This window comes from Choristoneura fumiferana, chromosome 24 (assembly GCF_025370935.1).
Source record: "Choristoneura fumiferana chromosome 24, NRCan_CFum_1, whole genome shotgun sequence".
Classification (NCBI taxonomy): Eukaryota; Metazoa; Arthropoda; class Insecta; order Lepidoptera; family Tortricidae; genus Choristoneura; species Choristoneura fumiferana.
The window spans coordinates 2,756,631-2,775,419 of NC_133495.1; the positions used below are offsets into that span (position 1 = coordinate 2,756,631).

General features: G+C 38.0%; 2 protein-coding genes across 2 annotated transcripts; both read left to right on the forward strand.

The window, feature by feature from the left end:
* Positions 1 to 627: 627 nt before the first annotated feature.
* Positions 628 to 3,502, forward strand: LOC141441822 (divergent protein kinase domain 2A-like). Its single transcript, XM_074106704.1, has 3 exons — positions 628 to 1,350; positions 1,855 to 2,036; positions 2,778 to 3,502. Exons 1-3 carry the CDS (start codon positions 742 to 744, stop codon positions 3,214 to 3,216), a joined length of 1,230 nt encoding a protein of 409 aa, XP_073962805.1. The 5' UTR covers positions 628 to 741; the 3' UTR covers positions 3,217 to 3,502.
* Positions 3,503 to 3,875: 373 nt separating this feature from the next.
* On the forward strand, positions 3,876 to 15,032 carry LOC141441820 (G patch domain-containing protein 1 homolog). The gene is made up of 10 exons (XM_074106701.1): positions 3,876 to 4,059; positions 4,307 to 4,497; positions 4,953 to 5,091; positions 5,983 to 6,164; positions 7,576 to 7,794; positions 8,613 to 8,762; positions 11,275 to 11,422; positions 11,984 to 12,410; positions 12,919 to 13,122; positions 14,120 to 15,032. The coding sequence occupies exons 1-10, from the start codon at positions 3,990 to 3,992 to the stop codon at positions 15,003 to 15,005; spliced, it is 2,616 nt and encodes an 871-aa protein (XP_073962802.1). The 5' UTR covers positions 3,876 to 3,989; the 3' UTR covers positions 15,006 to 15,032.
* Positions 15,033 to 18,789: the final 3,757 nt, after the last annotated feature.

The following is an 18,789-nucleotide window of genomic DNA, read 5'->3' on the forward strand; positions in this document are numbered from 1 at the left end:
TACGAATTGACGTCGGCCAGCCAAATATAACCTCAACACCTATTATCAGATTTATCAGTAACTTTACTTACACATGTTCACTTAGAGGAAATCTAGCAAAGAACATTTTGTTTTCACAATGTTTTTCTTGAATACCACAAATTTCGCATCTCCTCATGTTGAATGGTTTCTTAGTAAAGGACAGCCGTGAAAATAACGGTAAAAACTAGAGTCCTGTCTCGAATAAATGCACTTTAGTGAAAGAAAAGTTAATGCGGAGGAGAAATAATCTCAAACTCAACGCTATTAACAAAACAAAACACCAAAAATACACGAAAATTCAAACAGTAAACACAAAATCTCGCGAAGGCGTCCGTTCCCACGCAGCAGATGAAGGTTTGTGGGCTGCCATATAAATTGAAAAATAGAACTAAATTTCATTTACTTAAATAAAAAAGGATATCCAGTCAGAATTATTTTTATATTGTATTATTTATCTTAGTAATACTTTCCGCTTATTTTTTTTTCACAGCTTAAAATGTGAAGAATTGCAAATATTATAATTTAGTGAAATCTTCTAAACACAGAATTTCATAAATATGACCAATCAGTTACTTAATTTAAAAAAAAGTCACAGCTGTCAGTCAGACAGCTTTGTGCCAAACCAAACATTACACTACACTTGTACCCATCGCAGTTTAGGTTTTAATAAAGTAAAACTATGTAAGTGTTAAACAAATTACACCAAAATTTATTTCCAAAATGGGGGATAAAATGTTCAAAAGGGTTATGCTACGGCGGCGGTTCTGCAAACGATTTTTTATTGCGCTCATTGCGTTCACAGCTTCCTTCTACATTTCGGTGCTGTTGTTCGGCGATTTAAAGACGCCTGTGGTTATGCACTTGACTGATTTAAACCGTTGCCCAGCGTGCTATGGAGTCTCCGTGTGTCCGGAGCTGTATTCTAATCAGATACTTCTCGAAAGCGGGCCCAGTTGGTCACGAATGTTCAATGCTAAGAACGTGTATTACGGTTTTACAAAATCAAACCGTAGGGTTGTTTTGAAGAAGTTAGCGCAGACTTGGGAGCTTCAGGAATTCGACACTAAATTGTGTAAGAGTTGGCAGTTAAAACAGGATTGTAAGCCGATAGATTTGTTGAATATGAGTAAAATTGATGAGAAAATAATGAGTATAGTGCATTATAACTTCAGTTGGCCAGATACGGAGCCTAGAAAAGGCCTAGTGGTGTGTCCGTATGCATACAGTATTTTGGATTTTATGAAGCCAATGCTAGCCAAGCAGTCTAAGTCTGATCTTATAAATATTTGGACTGTTCTGAGTGTAAATCCTGAGCCATTGATATTGCAGGTAAGGAGCAGTATGCAGAGGCGTCTTTACCTATAGTGCAGGGTGTGCGTTGCACACGGGCGCAGCGGTGTTAGGGGCGCCGGCCGTGGCACCACAGAGTACTTTATACATTTTGTACCTATTCCATTTTGACCGCGCCCTTCCTAGATGGCGCAAAAGTAATAATTGCACACGGGCGCTACAAGGACTAAAGACGCCGCTGGCAGTATGAAATCAATTCATTCAACAAAAAGTCTGTGTATACCTTTTGCATGTTCTATTAATAAACTATAGCCCATACAAGTGATGACACAATAAATGTGCTTATTAATTTTGTGGTTAAATGAGTGTTGTGAGAGTGCCAACATTTTGTTTGTAATTTTTATATTTTTATTCTTGTTAAATTATTATCTTAGCTTACTAAACCTTCATTTCATATGAAGCAGGGAAAGAGTAAAACAATTGGGAGTGAGTGAAAATTTACCTATACCTATAATTTTTTCTGATCCTATATACAATGTCCAGGTGATACCGAAAGCCCGTGGCTGGCCGGTCCCTGCTTACGGTGGTGTGTGTGGGAGGCTGGAGATTGTGGCACATGAGGGGGAGCCTCTGTCCTCACTGCTGCATGTCGTCTGGCATCGGAAACTCAAGTACGCTAAGAAGATACTTGATGCTGCCATGGATTTCACTTTTAAACATGAAAGGTAGAAATAACAGGCTAGTTACAGATAAATTAGTGTTATTTGATTTACAGTTAATTACATTTTGAAATCTTATCATTTTTTACTGTACTCCTTATAGTCATAACCTAACCAATAAAAATTTGGAAAACCCCCGACATTGTCACTTACAAGTTCAATATCTCAAAAACGGCTAAACCGATTTTGATAAAACATGTCTAAGAACCGGGGACCTTTCGACTGACATAATCTTATAAGTCATAATGTAATGTTTGTCATAATTATTTTTACTCATAATTTTTTTCCCCGCTGAAACCGTACATTTTTCATAACTTTTTAAATGGTCATCATGTAAAACTCTATAGGTTAGGTTAGGTTTGTTTTATAACAATTCTGGAAAATAAATAGTTTCAGAGAAAAAAAGAGTTATGTCAAACATTACATTATGACTAACAATTTTCTACCAGTCGATATAGACCCCTAAGAACCATTGCTAAAAAACCTGTTTTTAAATAATAATAATCACATTCAAATTGGTCCACTCGTTTAAGAGTTACGTTGCCACAGTTGAGGGTTAAAAACCGTTTATAGCAACATTGAAGGTACAGCAATATTTGGTTGTTAAACACGGCTCGTTGTTATAGCCTGGGTTATTTTGGGATATAAGATTGTGCTGGGACTTTTTTTATATCATTACATCCAATGTTGTTATAACTGGTCACTTGAACATGAGTAAAAATAACAAAAAAAACAACATTTTTTCAGATATCGTTTCTACCTCATGGATTGGTCACTTGACAACATTGTAGCCAACGAAAAGGATGACATCACATTCATAGATTTGGAAGATGTAATAATCTTGGACAAACACATTTCACCCAAAAAAGACCTACCGCATTGGTACCAACGCTACAGCAAAGAGTCTATGGGTCCAGGGTTTATATTCTCTATAGAAAACATGTGTAAACACCATCTTAGCGACCACAACCTTTGGGCTGCATGCTACATTTTAGCTGGTGATGAAACTCCTCTACTATACCCTATACCTAAAGATGTTCATACTTATAGACCATACTTAGACAAGTTGCTAAAAGCATGTCTTAATGATGAAGACAGGTTTCGTGGTATTGTTAAATTGCAACATGTTGTGAATGAAATGTTGTTGGATGAAAAAATTGTTGGTTCCCAGGCAGTGGTTAGATGATAGATAAGAATATGTGTTCTAATTTTAGAGTCTCATATTGTTTTGTATAAAAATCAACCTGTATTTATTTACTGTGATACTGTATGTTTTGTTGTGTTGGAAGGTTGTGAAGCATTGAATGGAATTGAAGTTTTATGAAAGTCTTAAAATTGATTATCATTGTTGCAATTTTAATAAATTGTACAATGTAAATGGCCGTGTATACATTTCTATTCGATGATTGAGCTGTGTGTTGTATATAATCAAAGGTGCAAGTGTTGTACAATTAAATAACAGACTTTGTAAACTTTGTTTAAATTTTAGTTATAAGTAAACCTTGAGTGCTCATGCATAGGTAGATCATCTGTAGAATCTTCTTCTGGCATTTACATAATGATTTTTGACAAAAAAGAAATCTGATGACTCACTCGACTCACTACGGATAAATACAACAGTTTAGCTAGTGGCAAGTATCCTTTAGTAGTAGTGATTGGTAGGTTAAATGATTTGTGAACTGTTTGTACCTTACCTGAGCTGTATGGGATTGCCAAATTTTAAACTAAAGGGTCCATCAGCTCGTAGACAAAAAAAAATCCTTTGTTGCTTTACTTTTCCATCAAACCAAACACACTTCTAAAACCGACTGAAAAGCTCTGCACCCACGGCAGCCAAATCATTAAAAAAAAATTGAAATGTCAAAACAAAAACGTCAATTTATTTGTAGGTTATGTTGATCTTGATCTCTTATTATATTTACTTTTTGTTTACCAATCGATTTGATTAAATAATTAGAAATGAGTGATTCTGATTCCGACGAAGAAAATGCTATTAGTTATGGGACTCCTTTGGATCCATATGAGGAAGGTAAGAAGTAGTAAACCACATAATACAATTTGTGTTTTTCAATTTTCGAATCATCATGGACGATTTTTACGTTTAGAAAACACGTTAACAAGTTAAATGTGTAATTTGAATAACAATGGACATGTTGTGGTAGTGCGGCAGGGTACAATACAACACAAATATTTAATGAACACCACAAATCAATACAGTGAAGTAATAAAAATTAATATTATGCCGACCCTGCTTAATCCAAAATGGAACATTGTAGATGAGATCCCGTCAAAGCGCAAGTTCCAGCAGCAGCCCGACCAGTTCGCGGTGGACGCGCACGGGCGGCGGCGCTTCCACGGCGCCTTCACCGGGGGCTTCTCTGCGGGCTTCGGGAACACTGTAGGGACTGCGGAGGGATGGACGCCAGCCACGTTCAAGAGTTCCAGGGGGGACAAGGCGCAGATTGCTGTAAGAAAATTTGTAATTTTTCATGGGGGAAGGCAGAGCTGGTGAGAGAGCGAGTCATGCCTTAGGCGCCTTTTTAGATACAACAAGTGACAAAATGACCAGTTGTGTTTATTAGACATACTTACTCCTGTGAGATAAGTCTATAGACTAAATAAAAATAGCTATTAAAATTAAGTGGTCAAGTTGAACTGGCCTGTATTACCTGGCGCCCCGGGCAGCTGCCCCAGTCACCTCCACCCTAAGCCAGCACTTGGGGGGAAACTGGGTAGGCCATGCCCAGCCCACCCCAGAATGGTCTAAAGTGGGCAAAATTTATCTTATGAGTTTGGGCTGGGTATTGATGTTTAATTTCAATTTAATATTAATCAGAAAAAAAAATTATAACCTCAGTTTCTTGAAATTGAAATTCAAAATATATTAGCTTAAATTTGTGAAAAAAAATTTGTGAACAACAGAGCCAGCGTGCAGAAGACTTCATGGATGAGGAGGACCGCAGCGAGTATGGGATTGCTCCACAGCACATGCAGACACAGAGCGAGTTCTCCGGTAGAAAGCGGCCAGCGCAACATCGGTATCATGATGGGCCTATACCTGGTGAGATGGTTCTTCAGGACAATGACTCACATATTAACATACAAGACAGAGACTTATTGAACACTGTTAGTTAAAAAACACATTAAAAGGACCCCATAATTAATAGATTAAAAAGTATGTATACACCTACTTTAAACTAGGTTGTTTTTTTTTTTAATTATTTTTTTCACTGTGCTCACTCGAAAAGTTATGAATACAGCATACACCAATTAAATGTGTTAGTGAGGTTGCATATTATTTCACAAGTGTAGAGTTAGAAATTAATTAGAATAACTGACTTGGAAAAATATAGGTTTTTTTTATTTTGAAAAGGCACAGGGTTCCTGAGGTTTTCAGTTATTTAATTAAAACTTTGTATACCAACTAACCTATTGTAAGAACTTATGTATATGTACACTTGTACAGTTACAAGCCTGGATTGTTGACTCACTTGCCAGCTTGCTACTGTTTGTAATTTTACCGTCAATATTCATAGCTATTCTGGTTTATTAATGACAATATTTACGACGAGTTTGTATAACACGGCTAACTTATGTTTACAATGGCAAGTGGCTCGACAATCCCTGTTCGTGGGTCCATATCGGCCGCATACTTATCGAAAGTCCGAATGTAATGTTTGTCAGAATGATTGTTTGTAATCATAACTCTTTTTTCTCTGAATCCAATAATTGTTCAGAATTGATGTAAAACAAACCTAACCTAACCAATTGTTTTCTATAGGATTACCATTTAAAATTTTCAGAAAATTTTAAGGTTTGAATGGGAAAAAAATTATGACAAACGATGATTCGGACAAAAAATACGGTATGACTTGCGAAGAGTATGCGAACTTTGGCGCTCCCCACTGTTCGCGATGATATGAAGTTAAATCCAATAAAATTTTGAATTTAGGCGAGCCAGTGCTAGAGCAGTTACTCCGTCCAGTGCACGAGACAGCAGCAGTCCGCATGCTGCGGGCCATGGGCTGGCGGGCGGGGCAGGGGGTGGGGGGCCGCCAGACCAGAGCCCAGAAGAAGGCCAGCGGAGACCAGCACAAAGTGTATGGGTGCTATATGCCAGAGGAACTGAGACCGGTAAAGGAACATATATCTACTATAACCTAGTGCAGGGGTCACAAATTAGTTTCTTTAAATTGTGATACTAATGTTAAGGTGCAGAAAACTTGAGCAATTCACTCATAGACCATTCTAGCGAATGATATGTTACAGCGTTCTAGTGAGCATTCAAACGAAAACACGATTGATTTGAGCTTTTTCCCGAGCATCCGTCTGACATCATCATTCATAATAAAAAAATTACTAGAGTGAACTAGTGTTCCCTTCAATGATCGTGTAAATCAGGTATGCACAGACTTTTAGAGCCAGGGGCCACTGACAGATTATGCGCTAAAACGGGCCGCAGCAAATCAGGGATGTTATGGAGCTCCGTATCCGTAACCGAAACTATCGGATATCCGAAATAAAAAGCTATCCGTAACCGTAACTGATTCCGATATAAAAATTTCGGATAGTTTCGGACAGGGGCGAAGTCTAAATCTTCTGCATCTATTGTTTATTATTTCTATTTCTAAGTCGTAATTTACGACTCGTATCGTAACTATTACAATTAAAGTCAAGTCATTTATATTCCTATTTGTATGTATTTACTACTTTTACACTTATTGACCTACTGCACCTCACATCGGACGCAGTTGCATGGCCCAACACCCTGAATGTTGACATTTAGCATGTTGTATTGTTATTGTTTTTGTATTTTGTAACTTTGTGTGTATGTACCTATGTATTATAAGCCTATTTTAAATGTATGCCATACGATTAAATAAATAACACTTATTTAAAAATCCAATATATCCGTAACCGAAACTATCGGATAATACTTAATTTAATATCCGTAACCGAAACCTTTATTATGTTTGACATATATCCGTACCCATATCCAGATCAAAGTCAAAGTCAAAGTCAAAATATCTTTATTCAATTTAGGCTATAACAAGCACTTATGAATGTCAAAAAAAATCTACCACCGGTTCGGAAAAACCTCTGCTGAAAAGAATCCGGCAAGAAACTCAACAAGGTACATATATTTTTTTTTAAAACAGATTTTCAATATTATTAAATAATATGTATACATCACAAGTATTTAATACAACTTTATTTTTAACACAGATCCGAAATGTTATATCTATAACATCCCTGCAGCAAATAAACACAACTGAAATTATCATAATTTTGCTAGGTTTTCGCTATTTCTATTAGGTCGCGGGCGTACATCTACAGCGGGCCGCGTTCTGTAGGAACATCCCTGGTGTAAATGATAGTTCCAATGTTGGGTTCTATGCTTGGCTTGGATCTGTTCATTGTTCACTTTGATAAATTTAAAAACGGCGAATGTATGATGTTCTGTTAACAGCGCATGCTCAAGTTAATCATCGCCTTTAAATAGAACATTTTAATTTTACTAAATAATAACTTACTATTTTTTCAGGCAGTTGAAGTAAATTCCGACAGCTCAGATTCAGAGTTCGAATACGAGACACTTTTCGCGCCAGACGACTATGACCCTTACGTGCTACAGCGTAAGAGCGACCGGTTCGGCTTGGGCTATTCGGGGTTGAGTCGACATTCTGTACTGGGTAGTTTGGCGGGGGAGTACGGGCAGGGGAGTTCGAAAAGCCATTTGGTTATGAAGGATAAAGGGAGGAAGGTAAGAACTTGGACAGTGTTTGAACATGAAACTACCGTATACCTTCATATTTAATTAAATAAATCCGGATAACTCGCGTCTTAAGGCGCGCAGTGATGACAGCCCGAAACATTTCGAGCTAAACTCGATTTAAGACGTGAGTTATTCGGATTTATTTTCTTAAACTGAGACAGTCGTTTATCGTGTTTTTAATACATAATAATATATCAGTACGACTGGATAGTCCAGTGGGTAACTGGGTAGAGAACCTAACTATGAAGCTTTAGGTCTCGGGTTCTATCCCTGGTCAGGGCAGACATAATTCTGCTAATATTATAAATTTGAATGTAACTGTCTGTCTGTTACATTTTCACGTTTCAGCCGCTGAACCGATTTAGACATATTCGGTATGGAGATAGTTGGAGTCCCGAGGAAGGACATAGACTTTTAATCCCGGAAAAATGCAAAGTACCCGCGGGATAGCGATAAGCGAATTCTGCGCAGACGGAGTTGCGGGCAACAGCTAGTCTTCCATATATTCCATACTAGCGGACCCGGCAGACGAAAAAACACTACATTAAAATTATGATAACATACAAACAACAGCGCTAGATGTAGCGGGTCCAATTGCGTTTCCAAACCATCAACCAACGTTTTGTCATATCATTTTTTTTTCAAAATTAGACATTAATGTCATTGTAATAAGAACTACGGCACGCGTCATCGTGAATGACCTCCCTATAGAGCGCTTTTATCCCCCTTCCCTTCTTCGCCATATCCACGTTGCTTAGAACTAGAAGTTCGGTACTCCCTTAAATTCTGCTGTCACTGTTTACCAGGTGTCGATCCGCGGGCAGGCCTTCGGGGTCGGAGCCCTGGAGGCCGACGACGAAGATATCTACGCAACCGAGGACATGTCGCATTACGACTTCTCGCTGGGCGGCGCTGCGCCAGACAAACCGAAGGCTAAGGGCAAACAGGAGGTCAATGTAAGCACAAAAAATATATATTTTGTAATGTTAAATCGACTTGAGCATATTTATTTTCCTTTTTGTGTCGTAAAAAATTAAATCACTTTTCGTAATCAGACTAAGTTGAAAAAGTTTACGATTCAAACATTTTTTTAGTAATACAAACAAATGACTAAATTGACTGCATTTTTGGCTAAATTAACCACTATCAGATCATATAACTTTTTATTATTATCTTGTAACTGTCGTCGCGGAAAATTAAGCGTCCCGTTTACTGATCGCACTTTTAAATCATATCGTATGTAGGTATCGTATCGTATTGTATTTCATACTATTTTAACCTCTTCACCGCCAGTCATCTAGTCGTGACAGCCAATGGAATGCCTCACACGCCACGGTCATCTATACATGACCAACATTCAAAATAGAATTAAAAATCAAATTGATTTGTCGCTAGTTTTTCTGTGGCGTACAGAGCACGTCACTTCGTTTGTTTTGTGGTGGTGAAGAGGTTAAATAACTATCGTCGCGGAAGGTTCCGCTTTCCGTTCACTGATCTCACTTTTAGATCATATCGTATCGTATTGTATTTCATATTATTTTAAATGATAATGATGCTCCGACCAATTTCGGTCATGGCGACCACTTCGACTCCTAATAGGGATGTTGACTCCACCAATCAACTGACGTACTTTTTATGAGCTGTCAAAACACAATTCTCCCATAGAGTTTGAATGGAAATAGCAACATATGACGTCGCTTGTTCGCCAACACAATCAACTAACTATTTATTGGTTTTAAAGCATCAAAAAATCGAATTTTTCAGTTAATCGTAAAACAATCTGGTTTTCAGAGCTAAAATAAAGCGTTTTTTTACTGGAGTCGTGTCTTCGAATTATTTTTTAATGGAGTCAACATCCCTATTATTTGATTGGCGTTCATGCGCTTTAAAATGGCGTACATAGCCTATCTTAACTGTGACCGCATTGTCGGCCGGCGCGTATGCACACCGTCCACATACATAATTATAATTATAATAAATGATAGCAGATGGCCGAGACTTACGCTCGTCGCATATTGAGTATTGAGTCGCGTTTTTAGCATCGAGGTCGGCCGCGAACTTGCCTCTGCACGATCCTGTGCCGTTTTATATAACTGTCTTTGCGAAAGATTCCACTTTCCGTTCACTGATCCCACTTTTAAACCATACAACGGGATGGCCAAGTGGTTAGAGAACCTGACTACGAAGCTTGAGGTCCCGGATCGATTCCCGGCCGAGGCAGGTATTTGTATGAATAATACGAATGTTTGCTCTCGGGTCTTGGATGTTTAATATGTATTTAAGTATGTATTTATCTATATATGTATGTTTATCCGTTGTCTAGTATCCATAGTACAAGCTTTGCTTAGTTTGGGACTAGGTCAATTGGTGTCAAGTGTCCCATGATATTTATTATTATTATGTCGTATCGTCAATCAATCAATCAAATCATTGTCAGACAGCGAGTGATTACATAAATGGTAACAATTATATTGTTTAACCGTTTTACATACATTTCATATTTTAGTTACATAATTTCTTAACAGATGGTGTGAGATGTACTAATTTTGTAGTTCTGTTTTACAACCTCTTTATAGATGGTGCTAGTTGCACACATTTTATATAGTTTTAGTTTAATTTCCACCCGTAAGATGTCACTATCAAGTGCAGTCACCATAATTACACGTAATTAGGCCTTAAAACACTCATGTGACCCTATTATGAAACTCGGCCACGCTTCGTTTCATAAAACCACACTCGTGTTTTAAGGACCCCTATTACGATACAGTTGCATAATAGTAGATTATTGTCGTGGCCTGGAAGTAGGCAATTGCTGGCTGAGTATGAGTATTAAACGGACGAGCTTGCGAGTCCGTTTAACTAATACGAAGCCAGCAATTGCTATTCCAGCCGAGACTAATATAAAGCTTTTCTCAAAAATGGTGAATAATTCTGAAATAGAATAAACTTTTTCTCAAAATATATTGTAAATTTAATTTTATTCCAATAATTTTCTTATGCTTTCCCGCCTTTTTTCATTAAAAAATAAATTGCAGGTGTATTTTTCCACCGAAAACACCACAAGCTATTTCAGACCCAATAGAAAAAGTCCGTTGTTCCAACAAAATATCTGACACCGGCCATTAGACTTGGCTGTATGTATACGACTTGTGCCAATATTGCCATGGCCTTTTTAACTTTAAAAAAAATGCGACTGATTGCAGGCGCGCTAATTCATTATTGTCGAGCTAGCGCGCCTGCAATCGTTTTAACTTTTAATTTTTCGCTGACCATAAACTATGCACTTCACCTTCTGATATGTAAAGAATAATGTCAACTTTTACGGTCATTTTTGAAAAATAACTATTATTGGCGTCGATATATCGTATGGCGCACAATATTCGGTAGATACGCTGATCTCATTATATGTCATTTTAGCATAAAATTTGAAGAATTCGTATCGTATTGTATTCCGTGCTTATATTGCAGGTGCTAGAAGGCTTCGTGCGAGCCAGCAAGCCTTTGCCAGCGGTGCCGTCGTACGCGCCGCCGGCACTGCCTCGCGATTACACTCCACTGGCGGCCGGCGCGCGGCGCACGCGCTTCGAACCAACCGCGGCACTGCCACGGGACCAGGGTAAAAAGCTCAAAAATAATATAAAAAGATTTTGGCAAAATTTTCATTTTTAATACAAGCTTTTTTTGCTGACTACTTTTTGTTGACTGTACTTGTATCGACATCAAACTACATTTGCATACCAAATTTCAAGTCGATGCCATTAACGATTGAAGAGTTCCGTCCTGCGGAGACGATCCTGGCTGGACTACCAGGACGTCACTACTAGACTATTGTATTGTCACGCGATTTACATAAGTATTCCAAATTTCAAGTCAATCTGACTACTGGAAGTCAGTCAAATTTAACTTGCAAGATTTGATTACAGACAGACAACGGGACAGGTGAAACTAAATAAAAGCTTGTAACTAGCTGTTGCCCGCGGCTTCGCCCGTTCCAGTTTTTTTAAACTTTGTCAAATACCTTGTCCTGACATTAACGAACACATCAAAAAAATATTTATCCTATTTAGTGGCATTTGTTGGCGTCGTCAGTCAATCAAATTCTTTATTGCAAGTCACATACAGTACGATTACAAAAGTCAAATACATTATGCATTATACCGTATTACTTTTTTTTCAGGCTTAGGTCGCCATGAGTTAACAGCCGAAGCAAGGGGCTCCCTTTTAGGGGAAGCCCCCACGCCCAAAGCAATCGTACCAACTGAGCCACCGGAAGACCCTATAGCAAAAATCCTCGGCAGAAATGTCAACTTCGCCACAGATAAAATAGAAATCATAGATATGACCAAAAGTGCTAATGAAAAAAACACAGATGATTTTATTTCAATAAAGGACTCTGGAAAAGAAGTTACTAAAGTTTTTAAGCCTTTTGTCAGTAATCCGGCTAAGCAGGCGAGGTATGAGAAGTATTTGCGGGATAAAGACAGCGTGGTAGAGAGAGAAGAGGATATGGACAGGCTGACTGCGTGGGAAAGGGACAGGGAGATGGCCGAGTTCGAACAAGCCGCTAAATTGTATAAGCCGCTTTCTGGTGTTATGGGTGACAGGTGAGTTGAAAGTAGCAGCAGAATGACTTCCTAATCCATTAAGGCACTTGTCTCTCCGCCAGCGAGGAAACGATTGGCTATCGACTATTTTCTCGCTCAAGAAACGAACAAAAGATATAAATAAGATTCTGTGTGAGTAAAAGAGACACATATATTAATAATGATCGCTGGCTGTTCACACTGTCGGCGAGAACTCGCTCTTACATCTTTTGTCGCAGCGACAAGAGCTATAAAACTCGCTGAGCTATAGATACTCGCTCAGCGATGTCAGCTTGGCGGCCGCCCCGCACGAGCGAGTCGAGTGGGAGCGAGTAATCGCCCTCGCACGCGAACACTCGCTTACACCGAGCGACAAAACTACACTCGCTTCTCGCTGCTCGCCCACTCGTTTCTAGTTACTCGCTCTACTCGCTTTCTCGCTCATCGTCGGCGGTGGGACAAGTGCCTTAGTGTCAACAGCAAAACTTGTTTTTTTTTGTACCAATAAAACCTATATTTATCCCTTCAGGTTCACACACGCATCGGAGCCCGACGACGCTCTCAACCCCCTTACCGCTGTGTCCAAGAGTTCCTCGAACCACGGCTTGGCGTCCAAAGAGCAGATCGACGCGGCCAAGGCTGGCGCTTACGGGGTCATGACGCGGAGAGAGACGCCTTGGAGGCCCGAGGGCTTGGTGTGCAAGAGGTTCAATGTGCCAGAGCTTGGGACTCGGTGAGTTATACATATAAATAAATAAATAGCACAAACCTGCGAAACAATGCAATGGTTCGTGTGAGGTTACGAGAAGTTACGAAAATGTGGTAGTATGTAGATAGTGACGCCCTCATTCGATTTCTGCTCTTTTTTTTAACCGACGAAAAAACGGAGGAGGTTCTCAAGTCGACGCATATATATATATTTTTATGTATGACCACGCATAGCTTTTTACATAGTAGTCCGATTTTCATAATTATTTTTTATTGGATAGGGAATACTTTGAAATATGGTATTTGACAACTGTTGAATTTACCACATCCTGTATATTATTATAAAAATATAGATTTACAGAGAATGTTTAGCGAAAAGAAAAAATAATTCGCTTAAAAATTTGATTCAGAATGTTTTTTTGAAAAATCTATATAAATGTCTCTTTCTAAAACGCTTTTCTCTATAAAGCAAGTATGGCGCAACTTGCGTGTGACGTCATATGCTAGTAAGTCTTTCTCTGTCTAATCTTTAATTTCAAACCTTTATAACTCTGTTATATTTAACGATAACTTAAAAATTGTTTGTTTGTTCGATAACATGCATTGTCAAGCTTTAATTTATAAAATGAATAAAAAAGTAGTCAAATACCGTATTGGTGGGATGAAAGTATAAAATAAAAACTTTTTTTACCAAATAATTTAACCGCCAAAAAACTTAAAAGCAAAAACAATAAGTCTTTTTAATTTAGCCTTAATCTAGGTACCACTTTGAAGTCGGTGCCTCAGGACGAGCCAGGAGGAGTGATAGAAGCCTATCTGGTAGACGACTATAGGTCTACTCCTGCTGGCTAGTGCTGTGCTGAGGCACCGACTTCAAACTGGTACCTAGATTAAGGTTAAATGAAAAAGGCTTATTATTTTTTGTCTTTGTAGTTTTTTCGGCGGTTTAATTTTTTTGTTAAAAAGTTTTTTTATAGACTTGCAAGTCGATGTAATTTTACTAAAGTTTTTTTTGTTCTCAGACCAGAATCGAAAAACGAAGACAAACCCAAGATATCCTACTCCATATTCAATTATTTAGAAACTTCCGTCCACGATAAAGAGAGCTTTACAAAAGAGCAAAGTCATTTCAGCGGTTCCAAATCATTAAATAGAGAAACCATCAGTAATGATAAAAACAATTCGAAGAAATCAACAAATGATAAAACTACAATCAATGAGAAAAGCAATAATCCCCAACCTGGTACAAGTGCTACTAGTGACACTGGTTTTAATAAAAGATTAACAGTAGCCGAACTGTTTTTGAAAGAATCTGAAGACGCTCTTAAAGATAAAGAAACTGTAGCAGTAACAGAAACTATAAATAAATTTGACAAAATGGATCTCTACAAATCTATTTTTCTGAGTGACGAAGAAGACGATAGTGCTCTGACTAATGAAGTTCCATCCAAAAATGATAACGCCAGCGTTTTTGATTTCATTGATGCTCCTAAGAACGTTGAAAGGAACCTTTCTCCGCCTCGTGGTATATTTGCTAATATAGATTTTGATGAAATCAATTCATGGAAAAGGAATGCTGAAAAAAAGGCTGAAGAAAAGTCTGACGCTGAAAAGAAACAAATAACAAATAAACCTGTAGACAATAATGCTGAAATGGACAATGAAGCTTTTATATATGGTCCTAAAATTCCAGATAATTTACAGAAAAGATTGGAAGAATTACCTGAGAAAGAGAAAATAGAGAAGCCTGTGTACAGAAGTAAGAGTGAAAGAGAAGTTGTAGAAGTATCTTCATCGAGTTCTGATTCATGGGTAGAGGCAAAAGAAGTGAAATCCAAAAAGAAGAAAAAGAAAAATAAAAAGCAAAAAAAGCAGAAGAAGTCTAAACATAAGAAAAAGGATAAATAGGTGTATGAATAAAAAAATCTGACAGAACTTTAATTTGTTTTATTTAGATTTAGTAATTTCATTCACTTGTGAAAAATTGAAGTTTGAGCTCATTCCTATTCTGATTGCGGTTTGATCCACGCGCCCCCATTTACGGTTACCTATCTGAAACATTAAAAATGTTAGTCCAATTTTCTTTACGACAAAAACTATTCGAAAAATATCGTTTTATTTCGTTTGTCCGAAAATTTAACAACAAGCAAACAATACCACTACGCAGTAAGTTTCGTCTTATCTACAATCGGTAAAGTTCAAATTTGCATTACAAAGCGAAATTCGTCTCAACTATTTTCATTATCTGATAAAAGTACACGTGTATTGGAAATATTAGAATCGTGGAAGTTTATTTTTATAGCGGTTGACATTGTTTTTAATACATTTGAGTACTTATCCATTTATTTCTGGATTTAACTGGTTTCTTTTCAAGTATTAAACAAATTATTACACTACCACACGCTATATTTTACCCGAGGCTTCGCTCGCGTATACCATGGGATTTTACTAAATTCGAATGGGAATTTTCAAAATTGAGGTCTTCGTTAAAGGTCGATGGCACGAATGGATTGAACGAATGATATAACTTATCTTATAGACATTTTTGTAGGAAAATGATGCATGTTACTTTAATATTTGTGTAAAGTGTACAGTCGAGTTCGTAAACTTGTGAGCAAAAATTTGATCAAAAATATCTCAACACGACTCTACGCCGTTAACAATAGAGTCGTGTTCAGATATTTTTGATCAAATTTTTGCTCACAAGTTTATGAGTTAACTGACGATTAGGTGTGATGCCGTCTCTATTTGTTTTGTTCGAATAGACGGAGACGGCATCACATTTAACCGTCGGTTAACGCTAATCAATGGATGGTGAAACAGCCCCTAAATATTTTTCCACTTGTATCGTATCAGTTCCTAATCAATCAGTAGCATTATCAGTAGTAGTTCTGTTCTTTGATGAAGTTTCGTATATCCATACTTATTATAATAATATAATTGCGAAAGTGTGTGTGTATGTTTGTCCGTCTTTCACGTCGAAATGGAGCGATGGATCGACGTGATTTTTGGCATAGAGATTGACATATGCTACTTTTTATCCCGGAAAAATGCACAGTTGCCGAGGGAACAGCGCGCGATAACCGAATTCCACGCGGGCGAAGCCGCGGGAAAAAGCTAGTAAATAATATTTCCGTACAAATTGGTCGCCACTCCAGCATTTATCTCAAAAATATGCCAATTACTTAGACCAGTGCCCTCTTTAAAATCGTTACGTGAATCGATTTTTCTATCACGTGCGTATCACTATATTTACACGCGCGATATTTTAGTTTTCTATGACGTAACGTATTTGCTTACGTAGCGTTGATATTTTAAAATAAAGCGGGAAGTTTACGGAATAGTAGATTTTTTACGCTGCACGCTGTAGATTTTTCTTCTCTTCATGCTTGTTCACCATGTCGAAGCCTCGTGAGGGCGGGAGTTCTGGGCATGGGCCTCATGTGCCCTCATTGATAAAGACTTATTAACAGTAATTACATTAACCTCTTCACCGCCACAAAACAACGTGACGTGCTCTGTACGCCACAGTAAAACCAGCGTCAAATGAACTTGATTTTTAATTCCATTACAGAAGGATTAATTTCGAGTTGAATGTTGGACATGTATAGGTACATATATAGATAGATGCCGTGTGGCATTCTATTGGCTGTCACGACTAGATGACTGGGGCGATGAAGAGGTTAAACATAAAAGTACCTATTGAAAAATATAGCTTCTGGCGGAGGACTTTATACAGAGGTGGCGCTAGGTGTAGCCGACGTGGGCCACAGCCTTGCCGTCTACGGGACCTTCTTGCGCCTCGAAAGTTTCTCGTTTTTTTGCTGTGTGGCAACCACTGGACTTACATAAGTAGACTGCGGGGCTACTACGAAATTCGAAAATCGAATTTCGTGTCATTTGGTCCCTCTGACACTTATACTATTTAATACGAGAGCGAGAGGGACGGTACGATACGAACTTCGGAGTAGGCCCTCTGGCACCAAAGCTATTTCTGTTGTTCCCGTTGCTGTGTGAAAAAAGGACAGTTCGTCGAATAGATTATCAAAAAATATTTGACACGTGTCTACCTATTATTCCTTTTGTCAATTAAACAAAATATGATGAAGTAGCCAGTTGAAGTTCCGCGTGACGTCACGCCACATTACTTGTATCGTCGTCACCGGCCCTCGCTCCCGAACTTTGACTGCAGGGCTACTACGAAACTCGAAACTCGAAGTTCGTGTCGTGCGGGCCCTCTGACACTTCTACTATTTAATACTTCGGCTTCATCTGTATTCCATTTGTATTCTTTTTCTTTTGTTTGATTGACAGTAGAAGAAAACGTGTCCAGTATTTTTTGATGTGATGGAGATACTTAGGCTAAATAGAATAAGTACCTACTTAATACTTTTTTACCCAGGAAAGTACCAAATCGGAACCAATGAGTTGATCTGCTCTAGTTAGCAACAGATTGGTCGAAATTCCTCACTAATAAAACAATTGACGAAACCCTAATAGTAGGTACGTCAGACATTCCATTTTAACGAACAACATAATTTAATTGCACAATCCTGATACCTAGGTCTGTACGACGTCGAAAGTGTGGGCGTTCGCTCCATTTCCAAGGTTACTCGAACCATGTACAATTGGCGGGAATATAGCTCGCGAGATCGAATAAAATCGATGGTGAACTGAAAATAGACAAGATTTTATTGTTCTAGAACTGTATTTCAGCCCAGACAGGCTGTCTGACGGTAGAGCTAGATCAGGGACAGGAATACACTTTAATTGCTGACGAAGCTAAGTATTAGACAAATACATTTCTTCGTCATTACGAGAATATAAAAATAAATTCACACGAAATCAGCAATGGACGCTACGCCTGTTAAGTTTTTCTAGTGAATGTCAAAGCAAAGATTATCATTATGTATGACCAACATCAGCATACAAGAAAAGGACACGACTATACGATTTTATCAGGAGAAAAAGAAAAAGCATGAAAACTGTTGATGGAAGAGAGAGGTAACATAAATTTCAGTGCTTGTTAGAAAGGAATGCAAGAATGTCAGTGTTTACAACATATTTTTTCCTTCAGATTGGTACGCATGCGTCATTAGGTGATGCCAGGGACGTATTTTAATAAAAAGTAAAATAGGCGTCATAGACGATGGGTCTGCTGTAGGAATATAATTTTAGAATATTACATTTAAATATCTTGTTAGATTTCCATGTTATATTAAAAAGCAATAGTTTTTTTCTATATAACGTTTTAAACTTTCGTGATTCTCACTCATAGTCAAAATACCACAAACGGGACTTATCACGCTATTATTACACAAGTAATATTACCTCGACGTTTCGGTTTAGTTTTTTTCTATTTGTATGGGCTCACCTCGAGAGTATTATTACTCTTCCAAACCTAAAACATATTTTCAAATTGGACTATATTGTTAGTCATTGGTGAGCATACTTTAAAAACACATACATTTAAGCGCTCGGTTGCTTTATGCGATAAACGCTGCATCAAACGCAATGCGTTTGACCCACATCTAATCTAACCAATCACAATCCACGCAACGCAATCTAATTACCTACCAAACATGCGTTTGCCGCTGCGCTTACCGCGTAAGACAATGTTTGCTAATTAAATTACCTCATGCAAATTGATGTGCGTCGAACATATTGCGTTTAACGCAGCGTTTATCGCATA